The following is a 19,291-nucleotide window of genomic DNA, read 5'->3' as shown; positions in this document are numbered from 1 at the left end:
GAAAATTTAACCGAGTTAACGTTTTTACTGTTCCTAGAATATTGGTTCGGGCTTAAATCTTCAGGTACCATTTTGATATTTTTCAAACTATAGGTATGAAAATTAATAGTCTGAAAAAGTTCAAACACTGTTTGGACGATTTTCCCTTATAAGAGGTAAGGTTGATGTCCCCCTCTTCAACTGTAGTTTGTTTCTTTTATATATAAAAAAAATGGAGTACTTACTTTTCTTACCCTTTTTTTTTTAAAAAAAAAACTTTGGGCAAATGATGTTCCAAGCAAACGCGATGGAAGAGACCAGGAAAAAACAACCCTGTAACAACTAGTTCACAATTATTTTGCGTTTAGAAGAATCCTTGCAAACCCTAACTTCTCTCTTAAGGGTGCGTTTGGATGAGAAAATTATAAAATCTGTATGAATTTATAAATGACGAAGTGGTGCTAGCTCAGTGGTTAGAGCACCCACTACCTATGTACGAAGTCATGGGTTCAAGTCACCATGGGGGCAGGAGTGAAACCATTTGATCCTCTTTAAAAAAATAATAATAAAAAAAATAAAAATAAAAACTCCAATCTAAAATTCCATCGATTGCAATTTCTATCATTTGGTTGTATCTATTTAGGATTTAAAATGTATAATACATTAAGAAAGTTTAAAATAAATAAAAAAATAAAATAGAAAAAAATCTTGCTTTGGAAATAAAAATTAAATACGACAAAGAAATTCGTAAATGACACCTATTTTAATAGAAATTGAAGTGTGGAATTTAAATAATGAATTCCTTCGTTTTTTTTTTTTTTCCACATATAAATTTAAAATTTTCAGTCTAATAATGTCAAACGAGGGAATGACTCTTAAGAATTATACTTTCAATTAAATTTCATCATTCTTTTCCCTCATCCAAACACACTCTAAATATGCCGAAAAATTATCACATTTATTGGCCCACTGTATCCTAAACATCCGAAGTCAAAAAACTGTCAACTTGGGCTCAATCGCTTCTTAAATTGGCAATTAATTGGCAAAATACATTATTATTTGACGTCTCATGCAATATGTTGTCTACTATGGCTTATGACTCTGCGAAGCAACATGCAGATTCTTGTTGACGGTCCGCTTATTTTCAGCTCTCATTGCGACCTTCGTTGAATACTATAGTACACGGTGGATTCCAGAATCACCTTATTTGGCCATAATGCGCATGATTTATTAATTAGGAACAGCAACAGCCTCCTTCCGCGGTACTCCGTTCAGTGGAGTTGCCACTTGAGCCTTTTCTTTGCTGCTGGCAATCTGCTTCTTCTCTGTGGTTGCAACAGGTGATTCCTGAATCACTTGTTTCTCAGCTTGTTTCCCCGGATGTGATCTTCCACTTCCACGCACGAGGTCTTTGATGATTGATGTGAGCTCCTTATCCTTGATCAAAGCCTCCAATGTCACATGTACACCTGAGTATGCAACAGAATTAACAGTTTCCAACATGAACTATTCTCAGAATTGGAAACATTAGCAAACTTAATCAAATCTTGAAAACTCATAATCTTCACATACGATATCTCCAATAATGCTTCGGATTTGTCGGGTCATTGATCGTCTCCTCTTTTGCAGGGCGTGTTGTGTATTCTTCTTTCAAAATCAACAAATCCTACCAATCAAACAAAGTGCAGGATTCATTTATTAATTGTATGAAATGCAACGGACAAGGAACCTAAAGTTCAATATGCTATATCTTGTCCTTCCCAGGCCATCTCATTTACACAGGGTCAACGCCCAATCTCCAGTTGAGAATATAGGAGAGCAGATTTTTATGTACATCACAGTACCTGAAGAGGAAAAATTGCCCACATTGATGGAGCTTCAAAATGTTGCCTTAAGATGAAATTTGCAATCTCTGGAACACAGCGACTGGGTGGCAACAAGTGAGATCCCACCATACTGCTAAAAAATCGCTGCCTCCTTTCTTCATCTTCTTCCCACCAAGCACGCAACGTTGAACAGTCATGGCATGATGGAGCACACACCTGAAATACACCCATGCATTTAAACCTGTCAAACATATTTAAATGACAAATAAGAATGAACAGAAGGACCAACTGAAACGCATTCAACCAACTGGCTTGCATTTATACCAACTAAGAAATAATCATTAACGTAGAAGTACATGCATGTGAACCAGATGACTGAAATTCAATGTCCATAATCTCATAATGTTATTATGCAGAGAAACAAAATGTCCAGATCAAAAAAAGGAAAGAAAGAGAAACAAAATGTATATTGAAGTACTTGGTCACTGTTTTGGTTCTCTGAATGAAAACCTTCAAGTATGCCTTGAGATTAGGTCCAAAAATCTTAACGTAACTCCAAAAGCAATAAATACTCACTGTCATATAATTGTATCGAGAAGGGATACCAAACTCCAGATCAGGCTCACTAGGCATACGTTGAATGCGTAAACCTATTAATCCAAGTTCTTGCATCACCTGATCCAAAAACCAGTCACAATATCAATTTTTGGAAGATATATAAAGAATAGGCATGACAAACACCAACAACCACTAAAACCAGGCTGGGATTTATAGTGTTTGCCTGGGTTGAGCAAACATACAGGATAAACACAAGAAGGAATAAGCCCTAGATCTTCCCCACAAGCTAGCATATCCGACGAGTTCAGCAGAGCAGGCAGTGTCTTCAATGCATTTTGATGCCAAAGATTTTCTTGTCGATGGAAGTAGTAATCATAGTATAACCGTTTCAGTACATTCTTGCTGTATAACACAGAACACTTTCAGAACAAACAAAAAATATTCTATTTGGGATAAATCTGTTGTTTTTTATTTTATTATTACTTATTTATTTCTGTTATAGACCATGAACAACAGCATGCCAAATCATATTAGTATGAGTATTCAAAATTACAAGAATGTTGGACAAAGTTTGTAGCCCTAACTAGGTATTTTCCCTGACCATTGAAAATGACAAGCAAAAAAAAAAGGCTAAAACTCATTTTCTTGATACCAAAACGAGTGAGATCATGAGACATTGGAGATACATTTTAGCCGTAACCAATTGTTTCCCAATCATTAAAACTTACAAGAAAACAAAAGGCTAAAACTCATTTTCCTGATACCAAAAACTAACATACCAGTGATCATCCAAATCCTTAAAACTTGAAGTCTCTTCGAGATTGAAGCGAGGATAGAAGTTCCTTGGATTTTCTGGATCCCTTATCAGAACTATATTCTGCAATACAAATTAATTATATAAAAACCTATGCACAGGCTTACTAATGGCACTCTATATAAAACCCTTAAGACACAATAAAAGCTTTAGCAGAGGTTCACGATTACAAGGAAGGTTTTGCTACTATAGAATAAATTAATCATTTTGAAATTTTAATAAAAAATCCTACCTGTAAAATATCAAAGAGCTCATGCCTAATGTGGTCTTCATTCTGCAACAACGATCTTCCTGAAAATGACTTCAGCTTGGAAGCAATTTTTTTCTCTGTGTTGCAGTCTTCCTTAAACTGATAATCATGAATGGAAAAAACAAAGTTAATGCCTCCATACAACTGCTGTCACAATCCACAAGCATAAACTAGTTGTCACCCCAAAGCAACCTTCAACTAAATTTGTACTCTGTAGGGGTGAGTTTTGTTTTGTGGGCTAAGGTTCAGACCATGAGTTTTTCCTAAAGCAATTAGTACTGTTGCCTTAGAAGACAAGAAGTGTATTACCAATATGAATTGGAAATCCTCTTGATGGGTGTAGTGTCAATAAAGACAGAATAATTATCCCCTAATCCTAATTGATGAAGGCTAACAGATTGTGCCTACATAGAGTCGTTGGGCTCATTAATTCAACGACTAACAGAAAAATAACTTGAGCAGCAAGCGGGCTGCCAGGGATATCACTCCAAATGAGAGCAAAGGCTGGTGAAAGGGAATCCCTCCCTCCCCAAGAAGGGGGTGAGAGAATGCCACTCTAGGAGTTAGAACCTGAGAATAGGACTCGAAGAAAGTGATCAAGATTGTACAAAGACATAGAGAGCAATGGCGTGTTCCATTCTCAGTGACAGACTGAGTTAAAGTGAAGAAAAGAAAGTAAAGAAGAGAAGAGAGAATCCTAGTCCTTGTTTTTCTTATTCTTTCTAGTTTTACATCAAGTCTTGTATTAGAGGGTTGGTAGGATTGTATCCCCTTTATAAGTATAATGAAAGAACAGTTGCTGCCCTGTGGATGTAGGCAAATTCGCTGAACCACGGTATATGTGTGTTTTTGTGTTCTTATGAGTGTGATTTTCTTGGCATGATGTGCCATATTTGTTATTTTAGATCTCCCATTCTAATTAATTGACAACTACTTTCATGTCTCTCAAGATGTCACGAGTTTTCCGGTCCCTGCATCTCCGGAATGCTTGCAAGATTTTGACAAGTTTTGTTCTGTCAAGTTTACAAAACTGGTTAAGTCAGATTGCTTTTTCATCCTCATGGCTGTTGTCGTGTCTGCTAGGAACTCTATGGTTTTATGGGTGGAGAAATTTATGCAGTGTTTGAGTTCTCTTGTTGTTTGGACTCTTCCATGGTTTTCCAGTTAGTCTGGTTCTTGCTGTTGCTTTCTTCATTTTTTCACATCGAGCTTTTCTGAGCAATTCTTTAGGTCTTATCTCGTTGTTGTCTTTTTGAAGATTATGTTCTCATCACATCTCTTTGTCTGGCTATTAGCTGTGATTAGTTTCTAAGATTGAAGCGAATAAAACAAGTCTCGAAGATGCATTGATTCCAAGGGAGGTATGGTGTTTTCTTAGTACATCCTACTAAATGCAATAATCACATGCAGTGAGCAGGGATCCAATTTCCTCCCTATTTAGGCACTGTTCCTACGTTCTTATCTCATTGTTGTCCTTTTGAAGATTATGTTCTCATCACATCTCTTGGTCTGGCTATTAGCTGTGCTTAATTTCTAATATTGGAGCAAATAAAACAAGTCTGAAAGGTGCATTGATTCTAAGGGAGGTATGGTGTTTTCTTAGTACATCCTGCTAAATATCACATGTGGAGGGTAGCAATCCAATTTCCTCCCTATTTAGGTTCCTATGTGGCAAGTATTATTTACCCAATGCTGCACTTGCCAAACATGAAAAAGGAAAGATCCATTGACATGCCTCTAATCATTGAGACAAATGAGGCCTGAAGCAAGCAAATCTGACTGGTTTCTTACTACTGTTAAAGACTCGAAACATCTTTTAGCTTGGGGTATGAATAAATATATCCCACTAGGCTGGCTATTTGAACCACTAACTTGAATTATCTATACTTACTACAGCAGCATGAACCACTAACATGTACCTATATAATAATATCAATATATTCATTCATCCACATTCCTTTGAGGTGCAATGACATAGAACATAAAGTTCAGAACATGCAAGAAGATCAATACTGACAGATAATCAATGCAAAAACAGATAATAATAAAAAAAATCAAGAACTAAACAATAATTTCACCTCATAGCGGTTCTTCTGATATTCATTCAGAAAACTCGAAGCAACAAAAGTCCATGAATCTCCAAACTTAATCTGAAACAGCAAACTAAAAGTTGGAAGAAACAGAAACTATGGCACATATAGAGAAGCATAACATAAGGGTTGAAGGAAAAAAGAAAACTAGTATCTTGGCTGGCTGTCATAATAAGATGCAAAAATATCTCAAGCTGTAAAAGTTCAGTAACCTGTAAAATTTCCTGTGGGATATATGGACGAGCCAAGCGATCAAAGTCCCATATGCCCTCTCTTTCAAGTTCTTCCTACACAGAAGCATTCATTTAAAGTTGACAAGACAATTAAAGGAAGAAAAAAAAAAATGAGGGAGGTTCACAAAATAGGCACTTCCATATTCAAATCATACACTTCCTCAACAGACCTGGTAACAAAAGTGATCTCATCAAAAATAAAAAATAAAAATAAAAATACAATTTTGCCGTTTACGTGCTATTTTTGGTAATTTCTGAAAAAAATAAAAATAAAAAATAATATGCTTCTTATTAACAGTTACAAGGGTTTAGCCTTTGTTATTATCTGGGCAAACTAATATTTTGATTAAGGGAGATAGAAGTGTACCTGACTTAGAGGAATGGAAGGACGAAATTTTCCAACGAGACCAGTAATGGCATGCTCTGGGAGTTCCCAGATACGAAAGAACCCCAATATATGGTCAATCCGGTAAGCTGTAAAGTATTTTGCCATCTGTCATAAAAACAGAGAATTATTTTTCCTTATATTTATCTCCCATAAAACTCAGGAAAAATAATGCAATAGGAATAAAGCCTCCAAAACCTGTGTCAATCGAGCACGCCACCAGGCATAATTGTCTTTGGCCATCTCGTCCCAATTGTAAGTAGGGAAACCCCAGTTCTGCCCATTTTTATCAAAATAATCTGGAGGAGCTCCAGTAGATGTGTTCATGCGAAACAGATTTGGATAGACCCACGTATCTACACTGTCTCTACCGACACCAATAGGCAAGTCTCCTTTCAATACTACTCCTTTCTTTCTTGCATATTCTGCAGCTTCCGACAGCTGCAGTTCATGAATTTATCAAAGAATTCAACAATCGATACATTTGTTTAGTATAAGTACAGATCATTCTTACAAGACTTAACAGTACTTGCCTGCATATGCAAATGAAATTGGATGTAATAATGGAAGCAAATTTCACAATAGTGAATGCTGTCTTTAGAGATGAGTTTCTCTAGCTGTAAGAAAGAGGAAAAAAAAAAGTTGTCAAAAGTTTTGATATTTATAATATTATAAGCTGTTAACAGATTATTAACCTGTATATACGACAGGCATGTACTGAAAAGAAAATACCAAATTTAAACGACAGGATGATCACCTTTTCTATTGAAAACTGGGAAAACCGACCCCATTGACTGTGATCTGATGTTTCAAAGAAGTCCCGCAAAAAACAGAAGGCCGCATAGGGTTTCAACCATTCCTATGACCAATAATTAACAGGACTCAGAGTTGCACTTGCAGTTCAAAATGGAATGACCAATATGTTCAATTAATACAAATCAATGAGCAAAAGACAGTTCAAACTGTAAGCAACAAGAAAGTTAGGGATTGTTGCAATATTAAGGTAATAATAAGAAGATGCAAGCTCTGTAGGACCTGATTCTCAGAGAAAAATTTCTGGAACGAATTGGAGCTGAGAATCTTATCCTTCTCTTGGGCAAATATTTTCTTTGCAATTGAGAGTTTAGTGGTCAAGGTAGCCTCGTAATCAACATCCTAGAAAAAACAAAATCAAAATATATTAAATTAAATACCACTTATGTACTCACTAGCATCGCCATCATAACTATGCCAAATTGTTAATAATATTCGTCGGTTTGTAACCGCAAATAGTGATCAAAGATTCCCAAAAATTGGGTGAACAAAAACTATCCTAGATTTGTCCTTTCAGTCAGTAACCCAAATGTGTTTGTGTGTGTGTGTGTGTTATTAATCCCCACATTACACAAGAACATCATTAGTTGATATCAGAAGTTTAGAGCAATATTAGTGGAAAAGACAGATAATAAGTTAGATGCTTGTTACAACTGTTGTGTCAAAAGAGGACCTTATACAACTGCTAGCATTGTAGAACTGCTGGAGCTACCTACCGACTTGTAATTCAAAGGTTGAATTGTATAATCCAATTACACACACAATACTTTATCACTCCCCACATTACAAAAGACCATTGTTATTTCATATCAAAACAATAAAAAGCAGTTAGCTAAAAATAAAAATAAATAAATAATGCCCAAAAAAAAAACCTAAAACCAAAAGATTTAGCTAACAATTGTTCCAAAAAAAAAAAAAAGGATCTACCAAACAATTAATATGCCTATCAATTGTTGAGTCAAAAGAAGACCTTATACAACTGCTAGAGCTTCCTACTGACTTGTCATTCAAATGTAGAATTGTATAACTTATCCATGACAGTATGAAGAAATATATAATCTCTTAAGGAACTACCTTTCCCTCCAATTCTTCTTTTGCCTTCTGAATCTCTACCTGTAAGAATAAAAAAAGAACAAAATCCAAACAAAGACTTCAACTAATATGAAATATGAATCTATAATTCTTCAGGGAAGAAAACTTAGCATCTTTTACAGTACAAGAATCGGAGTATTTTGCTTTTCCTTAGTAAAGAAGAATAGGACAGCATTTATCAATCACCTTGATATCCTTGGGGATGTTTTCTGAAAGTGCCTGTACTCTCAAGTATAAAGGATGCAATGCATATACAGAAAGTGAGCTGCATAATGAAAAAAATTGAGAAGAATGAATGGCATAACTCATTTAAATACAAGAATCATAAAAGGGACTAATATTGATGTGCAGTTTATTCTTTAAACAGTAAGCGTCGGAGCACAAGGCAATATTACTTGAATTAAGTCTGATGGGAGAGGATAATCAAGACAGAGAGGCAAAAGTGGGGAGAATATAGATCCTTTTTATTTGTAGTAGGAACAAATATAAGTGTAAGGAAATGTGAACGTCATCACAATTTATTCTTTCATCTTATTACCCTCTACCAAACACTGTTTAGGCAAATCTGCAAAATAACATTTTTGCTCTTATTTCCTTTCCTTTCTGCTTTTCATTGCCTTCCACCTCACACATAAAGGATAACTGTAATTTTTTTTCTCCCGTTTACCCTTGCACTGTGATATCTCCTTCCACTCATCCTTCCAGACACAGTATTACTCTCTCGGTTAGGAAGCCAGACAAGATAAAACCAGCAAAAGGGATCTAGTTTTCTACAGGAATCCTATTAAAAAAGAACAAGCCGGCTTTTCCGATTTGTGGTAATGGACTATGGATTAATGTCAGAAAAATAGGAAAATAGGAATGCAGATATGATCCATACAAAAGTGGCAGAGAACCGAGAATCCATTCTCATACATTATTTCCAGCAATCTTTATGATTCAAACTTTGAATAAGCAATAAAGAATAGCAAGCAGCACCAGGAACATAACTAGTAGTCTGAGTATTGTTGTATTGACATGTCTGAGTATTGATGTATTGACGTACCTGTAAGGATATGAATCCCACCACATTCCATACACGGATGTATCATTAATGGGTAAAAGCTGAACTAAATGAAAGCCAGACTCTGCAGCCCAGTCAACAAGTAATTTCAGGTCAAGAAACTCTCCAACACCAAGATCAGTTTCTGATCTAATAGAGAACATTGGGATTGCAACACCAGCCCCCCGCCAAGGCATTTCCTAACACATACAAAAAGAATATTATGATAATCTCACCAGAAAACGTTTGCTACTCAGCTCTGTTAATACTATTTTCTCTCGGATGCAATGGATTGTTTACATAATTATAAATATTGGTCAATACAAATTCGCTAGCTTACTCGCAACATGCCATCTGAACAGAAAAGGTATCTTGGTTCAGTACTTAAGGAGTCGAGAGCAATTTCGCGGTTTGGACCAGTTTCAGAAGAAATGTTTCCTCCTTTGCTATATTTACAGTACTTATATGTGGAACATCCGTTAAGGAAGAGGGACAGAGACAGAGATGGGCATCTTCATAAAATCAAAAGATTAAAAGAGGGGAGGGGTAGGGGTGACTTAACAACACTAGCCACAAGAAACAAAATTAATAAAAAATCAAATGGAAATGAAAAAGACAGCATCTAACTTTTAAAGATTTAAAGGCTCCAAAAGGATATTTTATCGGGAAGTCCCCTTTCAGCAAGACACAGTCTTTATGCCAAGTAGATTCACCAGAATAGCTCAGTTTAAGCCCATCCTGTGCCTTCCAATTCCCCAACTTTGAGGTACTACCAGTAATGTAAATCTGCAGAATCGGACTTCATACTATCAACCAATATGAATATGAAGAATCTACTGGATAAATGAGGTGTTTACCGATGTTCCTTCTTCTATATTTGGACAGCAAATTTTGAAATGGACGAGAACAGAATCTGTCAACAATCAGGATTCACATATTACCAGAATTAGATATGACTTTGTAAATGTAACATTACACTATTAGTAGCCGGAAAGTTCAATTGGAGCACAATTACCATCATTCTGCAATGAATTTTGGATGACTCCTAGAGGTTTCTCAACCTCCAAACTCCAGTCTCCACGAAAGATGACGTCCTTGAAGGCACTTCTGAAAGGAATTGCATCGGCACCAACCTGGATATGACCACAACAGAAGTTTAATCAGATTGTCATAAAACAAATACAAGTCAGGCCACAGAAACTTAATCTAAAAGTCATGGAAGATTCTGAGTGGAAAGGTTAAAAGCGAGAAAGTACCTGCCAAAAGTCATGGAAGTGAAGCAGCTCTCCTTCCTGAATGGCCTGAGGCAAAAGAAGCCGACGCTTGCTTCCCATCTCCCATCGGAGAACATTCCGATCATCATCCACAACGTAGTAACTGTACTCGCACGATCCAAACCCTTTGGGGACAGAAATGGTGCCAAACCATATGAGCTCATCACCCTGGTGAACAGGACTCAACTGCAGACCCCTCTTCACATTCCAAGAACCAAGCACCGGTTCGGAGCCGCACACCACCAGGCTTTGGCCCCACTGTGTGTAATATGGTATTCTGAAGCTCACACTCACCGGTTTGCTGGCCCTGCTCAATCCCAATTCTACCATTTTTCAAGATCAAACTCTTAACTCCTCAATATCGATCAATGTCTGGCCGAACGGAATCAAGGGAAATTGTTAACATTCAGAGAGAGAGACGAGTGAAGAAGAAGCATTCGCTGGTCACTTTATCATCAATATTATTTGTTTATGGAGAAAATTAAGAGACGAAACTCAACCTGCAAAAATTGAGATACGACCTCGACCTCAAAGGAATGAGTGGAATGATAAATATCAATGGGTTTGATTGGTTCCAAGAATCACTTTGTTTGTTTGTTTGTTTGTTTATTAAGCAGATCTTTTGGCAAAAGGACACAACGCCGTGATTGCTACTTCATGTGGCAAATGCTCATTGCCACGATATTTTGGAGAGAGAGAGAAAGAGAGATCCAAAATCACGAGAGAGTGAAAGAGTGACACCTCACATGAACCACGTCCTGCCATGTTGTGCATTTCCAGAAGACGAGCGAAGAGAAAAAGTGTTAGCGAGTGTGAGTAGGAACAAGTCTTTCTCAATCTCTGTCCGGTGTGAGTAGGAACAAGTCTTTCTCAATCTCTGTCCGGAACCAAACAAACGTCGGCATACCTCACGTCCTTATAGCCGCTCATTTTTCATTTTCATTTACATGAAAAAAAAACTAACGAGCCACAATATTTTTAGCAAAAGCAACACCATCCCCTACGATCACATCACCGAAGAAAAAGTCCAACATGTTTTAGGGAATCAGAAACTGAGAGATAATCGCTGTATATTCTCATTGATAATAGGGGCCTCTTTATATAGAGGATTACAATACATAGAATCTCAATCATACAAGGAAAGTAATTCTACATTGATTAGGATTCTAGATCATTCTAATTAAATCCTATTACCACTAGGTCAAGTAACCTACAGTTTGGGCTAAACACAAATTAGGTTTTCCTTGAACACTGCCTCTTGTGTTGCCCAAACGCGGTGCTTCTCTCGTTGCCTCGTTAAAAACCTTGCCGAGTAACAAAAACTCAGTGGGACAAAAATAACCTCGGTCGAAAAGGAAAAAGAGCACAACACACCCTTCACGATTCAAGACGAACATGTAGACATCTCCCCCTGATGTCTGCGCCTCCCCCTGACGACTACGATCATGGGGGTTCAGATAATTTCCGCAAGCCAATTCTTGCCACATGTTTCTAGAACGTGGATTTGGGCAATGACTTAGTAAACAAGTCTGCCGCATTATCCTCAGATCTAACCTGGTTTACTTTGATCTTGAGGTACTTCTGTTGTTGCTGATTGTAGAAGAATTTGGGCGATATATGCTTGGTGTTGTCGCCTTTGATGTAGCCTTGCTTCATTTGTTCAATGCAAGCAGCATTATCCTCATAAATGCTTGTTGGCTCATCTGTGGTAGACTTCAAACCACAATTGCTTCGAACATGCGTAACTATGGATCGAAGTCATATACATTCACGAATTGCTTCGTGAAGAGCAATAATCTCTGCATGATTCGAAGAGGTAGCGACTAAGGTCTGCTTTGTAGACCTCCAAGATATCGCGGTCTTTCCCATGGTGAAAACATAACCAGTTTGGGAGCGACCTTTGTGTGGGTCGGAGAGGTACCCAGCATCTGCAAAACCTTCCAAAACACTTATATCGTTTTGAGACGGGGAGAGGGAATGCGATCCACCATGTGTGGCGTCCCTGGCACTTGATGGGTCCGAATCCATCTTTTCTCTGTAGGGATAGAACAAGCCCATATCGATCGTACCACTTAGGTATCGAAAGATATCTTTAACACCAGTCCAAGTGTAGGCGCAGAGCTATATCTAGCTAACAAGTTCACAGCGAATGAGATATCCAGTCTTGTGCATTGTGCCAAGTACAATAATGCGCCTATTGCACTTAGGTAGGGCACTTCCGCCTCTAGCACATCTTCATCGTCATCTTTTGGACGAAATTGATCCTTCTTTGGATCAAGACTACGGACGACCATTGGGGTGCTTGAAGGCTTAATCTTATAAGTGTTGAAACGCCTAAGCATCTTTTGGGTATAAGCTGATTGATGAATCAGGATACCATCTCTACGGTGCTCGAGTTCTAAACCGAGGCAAAACCGTGTTTTCCCAAGATCTTTCATCTCAAACTCGGATTTCAAGTGTTCAGCGGTTTCCCTTAACTCTTTAAGGGTGCCAATTATGTTCATGTCATCAACATAAACCGCTACTATTGCAAATCCGGAACTTGTCCTTTTTATGAACACACATGGGCATAGTTCATTGTTGACATAGCCCTTGTCACTTAGACGGTTATACCACATCCGTCCGGATTGTTTCAATCCATATAGTGAGCGTTTCAATCTAATCGCAAACGCGCTCCATGGTTTAGAGCCACTTGATTTGGGTAACTGAATTCCATCTGGAATCTTCATGTATATCTCTGTATCTAGATCCCCATATAGATACGCAGTAACCAAATCCATAAGCTGCATATTCAGTTTTTCGGAAACTACCAAACTGACAAGGTAGCGGAACGTTATGACGTCCATTACGGGAGAATAGGTCTCCTCGTAGTCTATTCCAGGGCGTTGTGAGAAACCTTGCGCCACAAGGCGAGCTTTGTACCTTACAGTCTCGTTTTTCTCATTACTCTTTCGAACGAATACCCATTTGTGACCAACTGGTTTGGTGTTGGGCGGTATTGGCACAACTGGTCCGAATACCTTTCTTTTCGCTAGAGAATCAAGTTTTGCCTGGATCGCATCTTTCCACTTTGGCCAATCGGCTCTACGTTGGCATTCATCAACGGAACGTGGTTCGATGTCATCGGTCTCAATAATCTCACGCGCCACTGAATACGCGAATACATCATCAATGATGATGGAGTTTTTTTCCCACGTCCCATGTACACTAGTGTAATTAACAGAGATCTCTACGTTCTCAGGGATAGGTTCTGACATTGAGGCGTCCCCCAATGATGTCTCATGGACATAACCATAATCCGGAACATTCTCATAGGACGGATTTTGAGTATCAATGATCAAAGGATTTGTTTGTGATTTGTTTGTGCCTCATTCGCTCTCTTTCTAGGGCGAGTATCCTTCGAACCAATTGGTCTACCGCGCTTCCTTGCGGGACCTGCGGCCATAGATGCCACATCATTGCCATGTTGGGCAATGGCGCCATCCCCTGATGTCACGGGAGTGGCGTGATATCCAGTATTTGGGACATCGATCCTTGCAGGCACGTTTGCAGCAGGTATGTGTGATCTCGTCACTTTGGCAACATCAGAAAACGCATCAGGCAGAGTGTCTGCTACGTTCTGAAGCTCGATTATTCTTTGCACTTCAAGTTCGGACTGTGCGGTACGGGGATCGAGATGAGACATAGTGGGGAAAGACCACGACAATTCATGTCGTTCCTGTTGAACATCTGTGTTCTTATCTCCCCCTAACGATGGGAAGACTGTCTTATCAAAGTGACAATCCGCAAATCTAGCGGTAAAGAGATCGCCTGTCAAGGGTTCAAGGTAGCGGACGATCGTTGGAGATTCATATCCAACATAAATGCCCATTCATCGTTGTGGACCCATCTTAGTACGTTGTGGCGGCATAATAGGCACATAAATGGCACACCCAAAAATGCGTAAGTGCGAGATATCAGGCTCGTACCCAGTCACTAGCTGTAACGCAGAGTGAGATTGGGTGGCAGTGGGTCGTAGACGAATTAGCGTCGCTGCATGCAATATTGCATACGATTGGTGCGCATAACCAATGTCCGTGCTATCATCTGTAGTCGTTTGATAGCAGCTTCTGCGAGACCATTTTGGGTATGAACATGGGGAACTGGATGCTCTACATCAATCCCCATTGACATGCAATAGTCATCGAATGTTTTTGACGTAAACTCCCCAGCATTATCAAGTCGAATTGACTTAATAGGATGGTCAGGGTAGTGAGCCCGTAGACGAATAATCTGGGCGAGGAGTTTAGCACAAGCAGCATTTCGAGTGGACAATAGCGCGACATGTGACCAGCGTGTCAACGCATCAACCAATACCATAAAGTATTTAAAAGGTCCGCATGATGGTTGAATTGGTCCACAGATATCCCCTTGGATTCTTTGTAAGAACAGAATGAGTATTTTGGGATCCTTTGCGTAGGACGGTCTCGGTCCTAATTTCCCGAAGGAACAGGCTTTGCAGAAAGAGCGAGGGGCCTTAGAAGCAACCAATGAGGATTTTGGTTGGGCCTGAGCGTCCGTAGCGCTATTAGAAGCAAAGTGTGTGACTACATCTCCCATTATGGCGTTAGAGCCATGGAAATTGGTGTGTGTGGCGTCATGGCCACTAGGAGGAACAACCATGGCGTCATGCTCATGGTTAGCGCCATTAATGGCGTCATCACATGGGACGTGGGCGGCCTTATGGCGCCCCAAGACGGCTGCAGCTCCAGATGCTGCAATTGTTGCGGTCTTACTAAGTCTTGGAATCAATTTTCGATTCTTGCTTCTTCTCACTCTGAAGAATGGATGTCCGTGTGAAGTCTTTAGTATACGGAGCATCATATCACGACCAGGATGTCATAGTCAGTCATGCCAAAGCCAATATGTGTCTAAATCCAAGAGATCTTCTCTTATGATATTATTGGATTTAATAGGTCGAATTGTAGTGACATAAAGTCCACTAGATTGACACATAAGCTTCTCTAAGATGCGCTTTCTTCCGCAATCATTAGAGGTAATGCAAAGGAATTCTATTCCGTTCTCACTATGCGTTTTCGCATGGAATCCGTTGGCTCTAATATCTTTAAAACTCAATAAGGTCCGATTTGCCTTAGGAGCGTAGAGAGCTTCAGTGACTTTAATCAAGGTGCCATTGGGCAAAAGGAATTGCGCCATTCCATGTCCTTGAACTAAACTTGATGGCCTAGCCATCGTAGTCACAAATGAATACGTAGGCAACATCTCTAAGAATAATTGCCTATGTCGTAGAATGGTGTGCGTAGTCGCACTATCCGCAAGACATTGAAGTTCATCCATTCCTAAAAGACAAAGCTCGTAATTAAAAAGGAGTCATAAAGAAAAGAACTCAACTTTTATTAATAAGCCAAACGGAATTACATCATCGTTTCTCTTAACCAAAGAAAATCTAATCCAATAGACTAGTTAATGCAAAACAATGGTAGTCGTCTAACTTCTTTCGGTAATTCCAATGTAAATGTGACCAGGAAGTAGAGAGATGTCGGTGGAGCAAAGCTCGCTTAAGTACCACTTATCTCAAAACCTTTCTAGACATCACTTTTACATCGAGTACGCCTACTTTGAAGGAAGACTAATATCATTGGCATCTACTACAAAAGTAATATGGCAATTGCCTACATCTCTTGGAAAATAAAAAGACTTAATCAAAATCGCCAGTTTCTGGGTCTTGATCCTTGTAGTCTTCCACCCTTAGATCGAGATTCCCATCTTGATCTTCTTGTTCCATGTAATTTGCCTCCCTTTCTTCACGATACATCTTGTATGCATTTGCAACATTCTGGGATGCAGTACACTTCTTTGCCCAATGTCCACTTGATCCACATCTGAGACAAGCATCATTATGGTCAGGTTCCCTTGATCGAGGCGCTCTGGGGGCGTTTTGTAGACGGTTATTGCCTTTCGTGGCTTTACCACCATAATCGGAGGCTTGGCCTCTCTCTCTCTTCACACGTTTACCTCCACGGTTCCGTGCACGCCTATCTTGGCAATTTCCTTCCTCTTTAGGGCGAGAATATGGACCAGAAAGTCCAGAATTATCCCTACTCTTAGGGTTTCGCTCTTTGCGTCCTCCCTTGGGGGCGCGACTATAATTAGACTCCGGAATTGACTTGGTTCCCATGGGTCTAGAGTTATAGTTCTTCACAAGTATGTTGTCGTGCTTTTCAGCTACGTTCATGGCACCAATTAGCTCATGAAATCTTGTAATGCGTCTAGCATTGACATCAATCCGATAGTTTTTGGCTATCATCAATGCAAAGACGAGGAAGGTGGAGAGAGTCTTCTCGATCAACATCGTATCAGTGATGTTCTGTCCATAGAATTCCATCATAGACTTGATACGAAGTGCTTCTGAATTGTAGTCAAGTACAGACTTGAAATCACAGAAGCGGAGGCTATGCCATCTCACTTCTAAGTCTGGAAGTAGGGAATCACGGACGTTGCCAAAACGCTGCTCGAGTTCATTGAGGTACTCATTTTGGAGCACGTCATTCATGTGCCTTGTCATGAGAATGATGGCTTTAGCTTCATTCGCCTCTCTCGTAGCTCTATTTGCTTCAAAAGCAGTAGCTTGTTGAGGAGTACGCACGTCCTGACTTGGCTCTTAGATTGTACTCAGGATCCCATCAGCCTTAAGATGTTGGCACACATCACGGACCCACTTATGATATCGTGCACCTGTTGTCTCTAGTGGAGCGAAGCTCAACTTGTTCAGGTTACTCATCCCGAAAAACAACAAGAAAATAGGGTTAGTTTCAGAGCGAAGAAGGCTACCACGAAAAACTGTATAATTTCTGAGCGTAGTCGCTTCCAAGAAATTAGGGATTTTCTGAGCGTAGTCGCTTCCAAGAAAATCCGATTCCAAGAGGGGTTTTGGATTAGGTCGAAACGACGATGTATGTGGTCGATCGTTTTCTTCTCAACAAACTCTAAGTTTGAAGGACTCTACAAGCTCCAAGCTTGGAGTGAGCACGAACCCCCACAGTTCGGCTATTGGTCTCCCCTATGAAGAAGAAAGGGGGGTAGAAGAAGGGATGTCGGAAGTCCCCAAGAAAAGAAGAAGAAATTGAAAAACTTCAAAAACGGGAACTTTTAGAAAAGTTTACCTTGAAAATTAGCCGGAAATCTTGACCGGAAAAGTCGTTGAAGTTGGCCTGAAAAAAGGTCGTCGAAAAAGTGGCCGGAAACTGGTGGCCGGAGCTAGGCATGTTGGTGCAGGGCAGTTGCGGAGGCGTGCGGGGCTGCTGCAGGGCTTGTGCAGGGCTGCTGCAGGGGCTGTGTAGGGGCTGTGCGGAGGATGTGCAGAGCCTGTCGGCAGTTTCTGCACAGGGGCTCGGCAGATGTCAGCAGGTGTGTTCGGGGCTGTCGGCAGGTCTCGGCAGCTGCTCGGCAGGGCTCGCAGGGGCAGGCACAAGGCAGGGGCCGGTCCGATTTTTCTGATGGCCGGTTCAAGGGTTTTCAGGCCGGTTCTAGTGGTTCCGCCGCCGGTTCTGGGCTCCTTGGGAATAGGGCTTCGATATGTGGGGCGGTGGTTGCAGGATTTTGAAGGTTACGAAATTAGGGTTTTCAGGGTTAGGGTTTCGTGCTGATAACGTGTTTTAGGGAATCAGAAACTGAGAGATAATCGCTGTATATTCTCATTGATAATAGGGGCCTCTTTATATAGAGGATTACAATACATAGAATCTCAATCATACAAGGAAAGTAATTCTACATTGATTAGGATTCCTGATCCTTCTAATTAAATCCAATTACCACTAGGTCAAGTAACCTAGAGTTTGGGCTAAACACAAATTAGGTTTTCCTTGAACACAACCCATTTAAAAACTAAAAAGAAAGAAGAGCTCTCTCATTTGTGGGAGGCCTGAGGCCTTCTCCAACAGTCCAACCCATGGAGACTAAGGGCTAAAGGGCTATAATTTAGCCCAAATCATCTCCAACCCAAGCCAAAATAGAGAGCCAAAGGTGAGGTTGTAGTGCTAAATATAGCACTTTGAATAGCCCTTTGCCCCTTTAAAAAAATGTATCAGATTGGTGGTGGCCCACGGGCTGCAGTTGATGCTGACGGGAGCATGATGTCAACAACGACTAGTTGCTGATGACGTCAACTAGTCGTTGGTTTTTTTTTTTTTTTTTGTAGCAGTTGGTTAGAATTTTTTTTTTTTTTTTTTTTAGCCGTTGTGCGAGAGAAAATTTGGAAAGGGATCCAAGATCCGGAAGAATCATCATGTCAGAATATATGTCTCGATAAAGAATGATACGTTCTCCTGTAGGCAACCGACATTTACAAGATGATCTTGTCCAACACCTCTGGAGTCTGCGAGGTCAAACACCATGAATTCGACATTTGCTATGTGATTGAGTTTTCAAAACTTTTAATTTCTGATTTCAATAATTGTCAGGGTTGTCACTGACAAGTGTTTGCATTTTCTTACTTTATTGTGTAACTTTTAAATGCTTATGTCATGAATAAAATAAATATTAAAAATATGATTCCAGTTTTATTTCATTTCAAAATTAGCTAAAGATATTTTTAATTATCTTTAAAAAACATTAATCGAAAAAATATTTTTTATCATATAAATTATTTCAATTACTATAAGTCAGTTGACTTTAAAAAATAAGCGCATATATATATATATATATATATATATATATATATATAACCAATCCAAAATGTTAAAATATATTTTAGGGCTATAATTTTGCCTTGACGGGTTGGAGACGGTTGATGTCAGATTAATGAATAGTACCGAATTTATGGCTAAAATTTAGCCCCAGGGCCATTTTTAGCCCTTTGGGTTGGAGATGGCCTGAATCCCCAATCCCAATTCTACCTCTTCTTATATTTCTGACACGTATTGCTACCTCTAACTGA

At 39.4% G+C, this 19,291-nt stretch overlaps 1 protein-coding gene across 1 annotated transcript; it reads right to left on the bottom strand.

Moving 5' to 3' along the window:
- Positions 1 to 848: 848 nt before the first annotated feature.
- Positions 849 to 11,102, bottom strand: LOC112192240 (4-alpha-glucanotransferase DPE2). Its single transcript, XM_024331891.2, has 23 exons — positions 10,857 to 11,102; positions 10,339 to 10,728; positions 10,098 to 10,215; positions 9,940 to 9,995; positions 9,741 to 9,868; positions 9,423 to 9,549; positions 9,086 to 9,282; positions 8,227 to 8,305; positions 8,023 to 8,061; positions 7,171 to 7,290; positions 6,893 to 6,994; positions 6,669 to 6,752; positions 6,334 to 6,576; positions 6,118 to 6,243; positions 5,730 to 5,804; positions 5,506 to 5,577; positions 3,410 to 3,526; positions 3,143 to 3,240; positions 2,606 to 2,765; positions 2,382 to 2,480; positions 1,824 to 2,021; positions 1,552 to 1,645; positions 849 to 1,448 (listed from the first exon to the last, which is right to left on the bottom strand). Exons 2-23 carry the CDS (start codon positions 10,684 to 10,686, stop codon positions 1,210 to 1,212), a joined length of 2,919 nt encoding a protein of 972 aa, XP_024187659.1. The 5' UTR covers positions 10,687 to 10,728; positions 10,857 to 11,102; the 3' UTR covers positions 849 to 1,209.
- Between the last annotated feature and the right edge of the window lie 8,189 nt (positions 11,103 to 19,291).

Source organism: Rosa chinensis, chromosome 3 (genome assembly GCF_002994745.2).
Source record: "Rosa chinensis cultivar Old Blush chromosome 3, RchiOBHm-V2, whole genome shotgun sequence".
In the NCBI taxonomy this organism is placed as follows: Eukaryota; Viridiplantae; Streptophyta; class Magnoliopsida; order Rosales; family Rosaceae; genus Rosa; species Rosa chinensis.
The sequence above is the reverse complement of the archived record's forward strand: the minus strand, read 5'-3'. Positions and strand labels throughout refer to the sequence as shown.

Coding starts and splice junctions, on each gene's coding strand:
- LOC112192240 (XM_024331891.2), bottom strand. CDS start 10,686: ATGGTAGAATTGGGATTGAGCAGGGCCAGCAAACCGGTGAGTGTGAGC. Junction 6,753..6,892: donor CCCAGTTTTCAATAGAAAAG/GTGATCATCCTG, acceptor TCTTTCTTACAG/CTAGAGAAACTCATCTCTAA. Junction 2,022..2,381: donor CTCGATACAATTATATGACA/GTGAGTATTTAT, acceptor GGTGTATTTCAG/GTGTGTGCTCCATCATGCCA.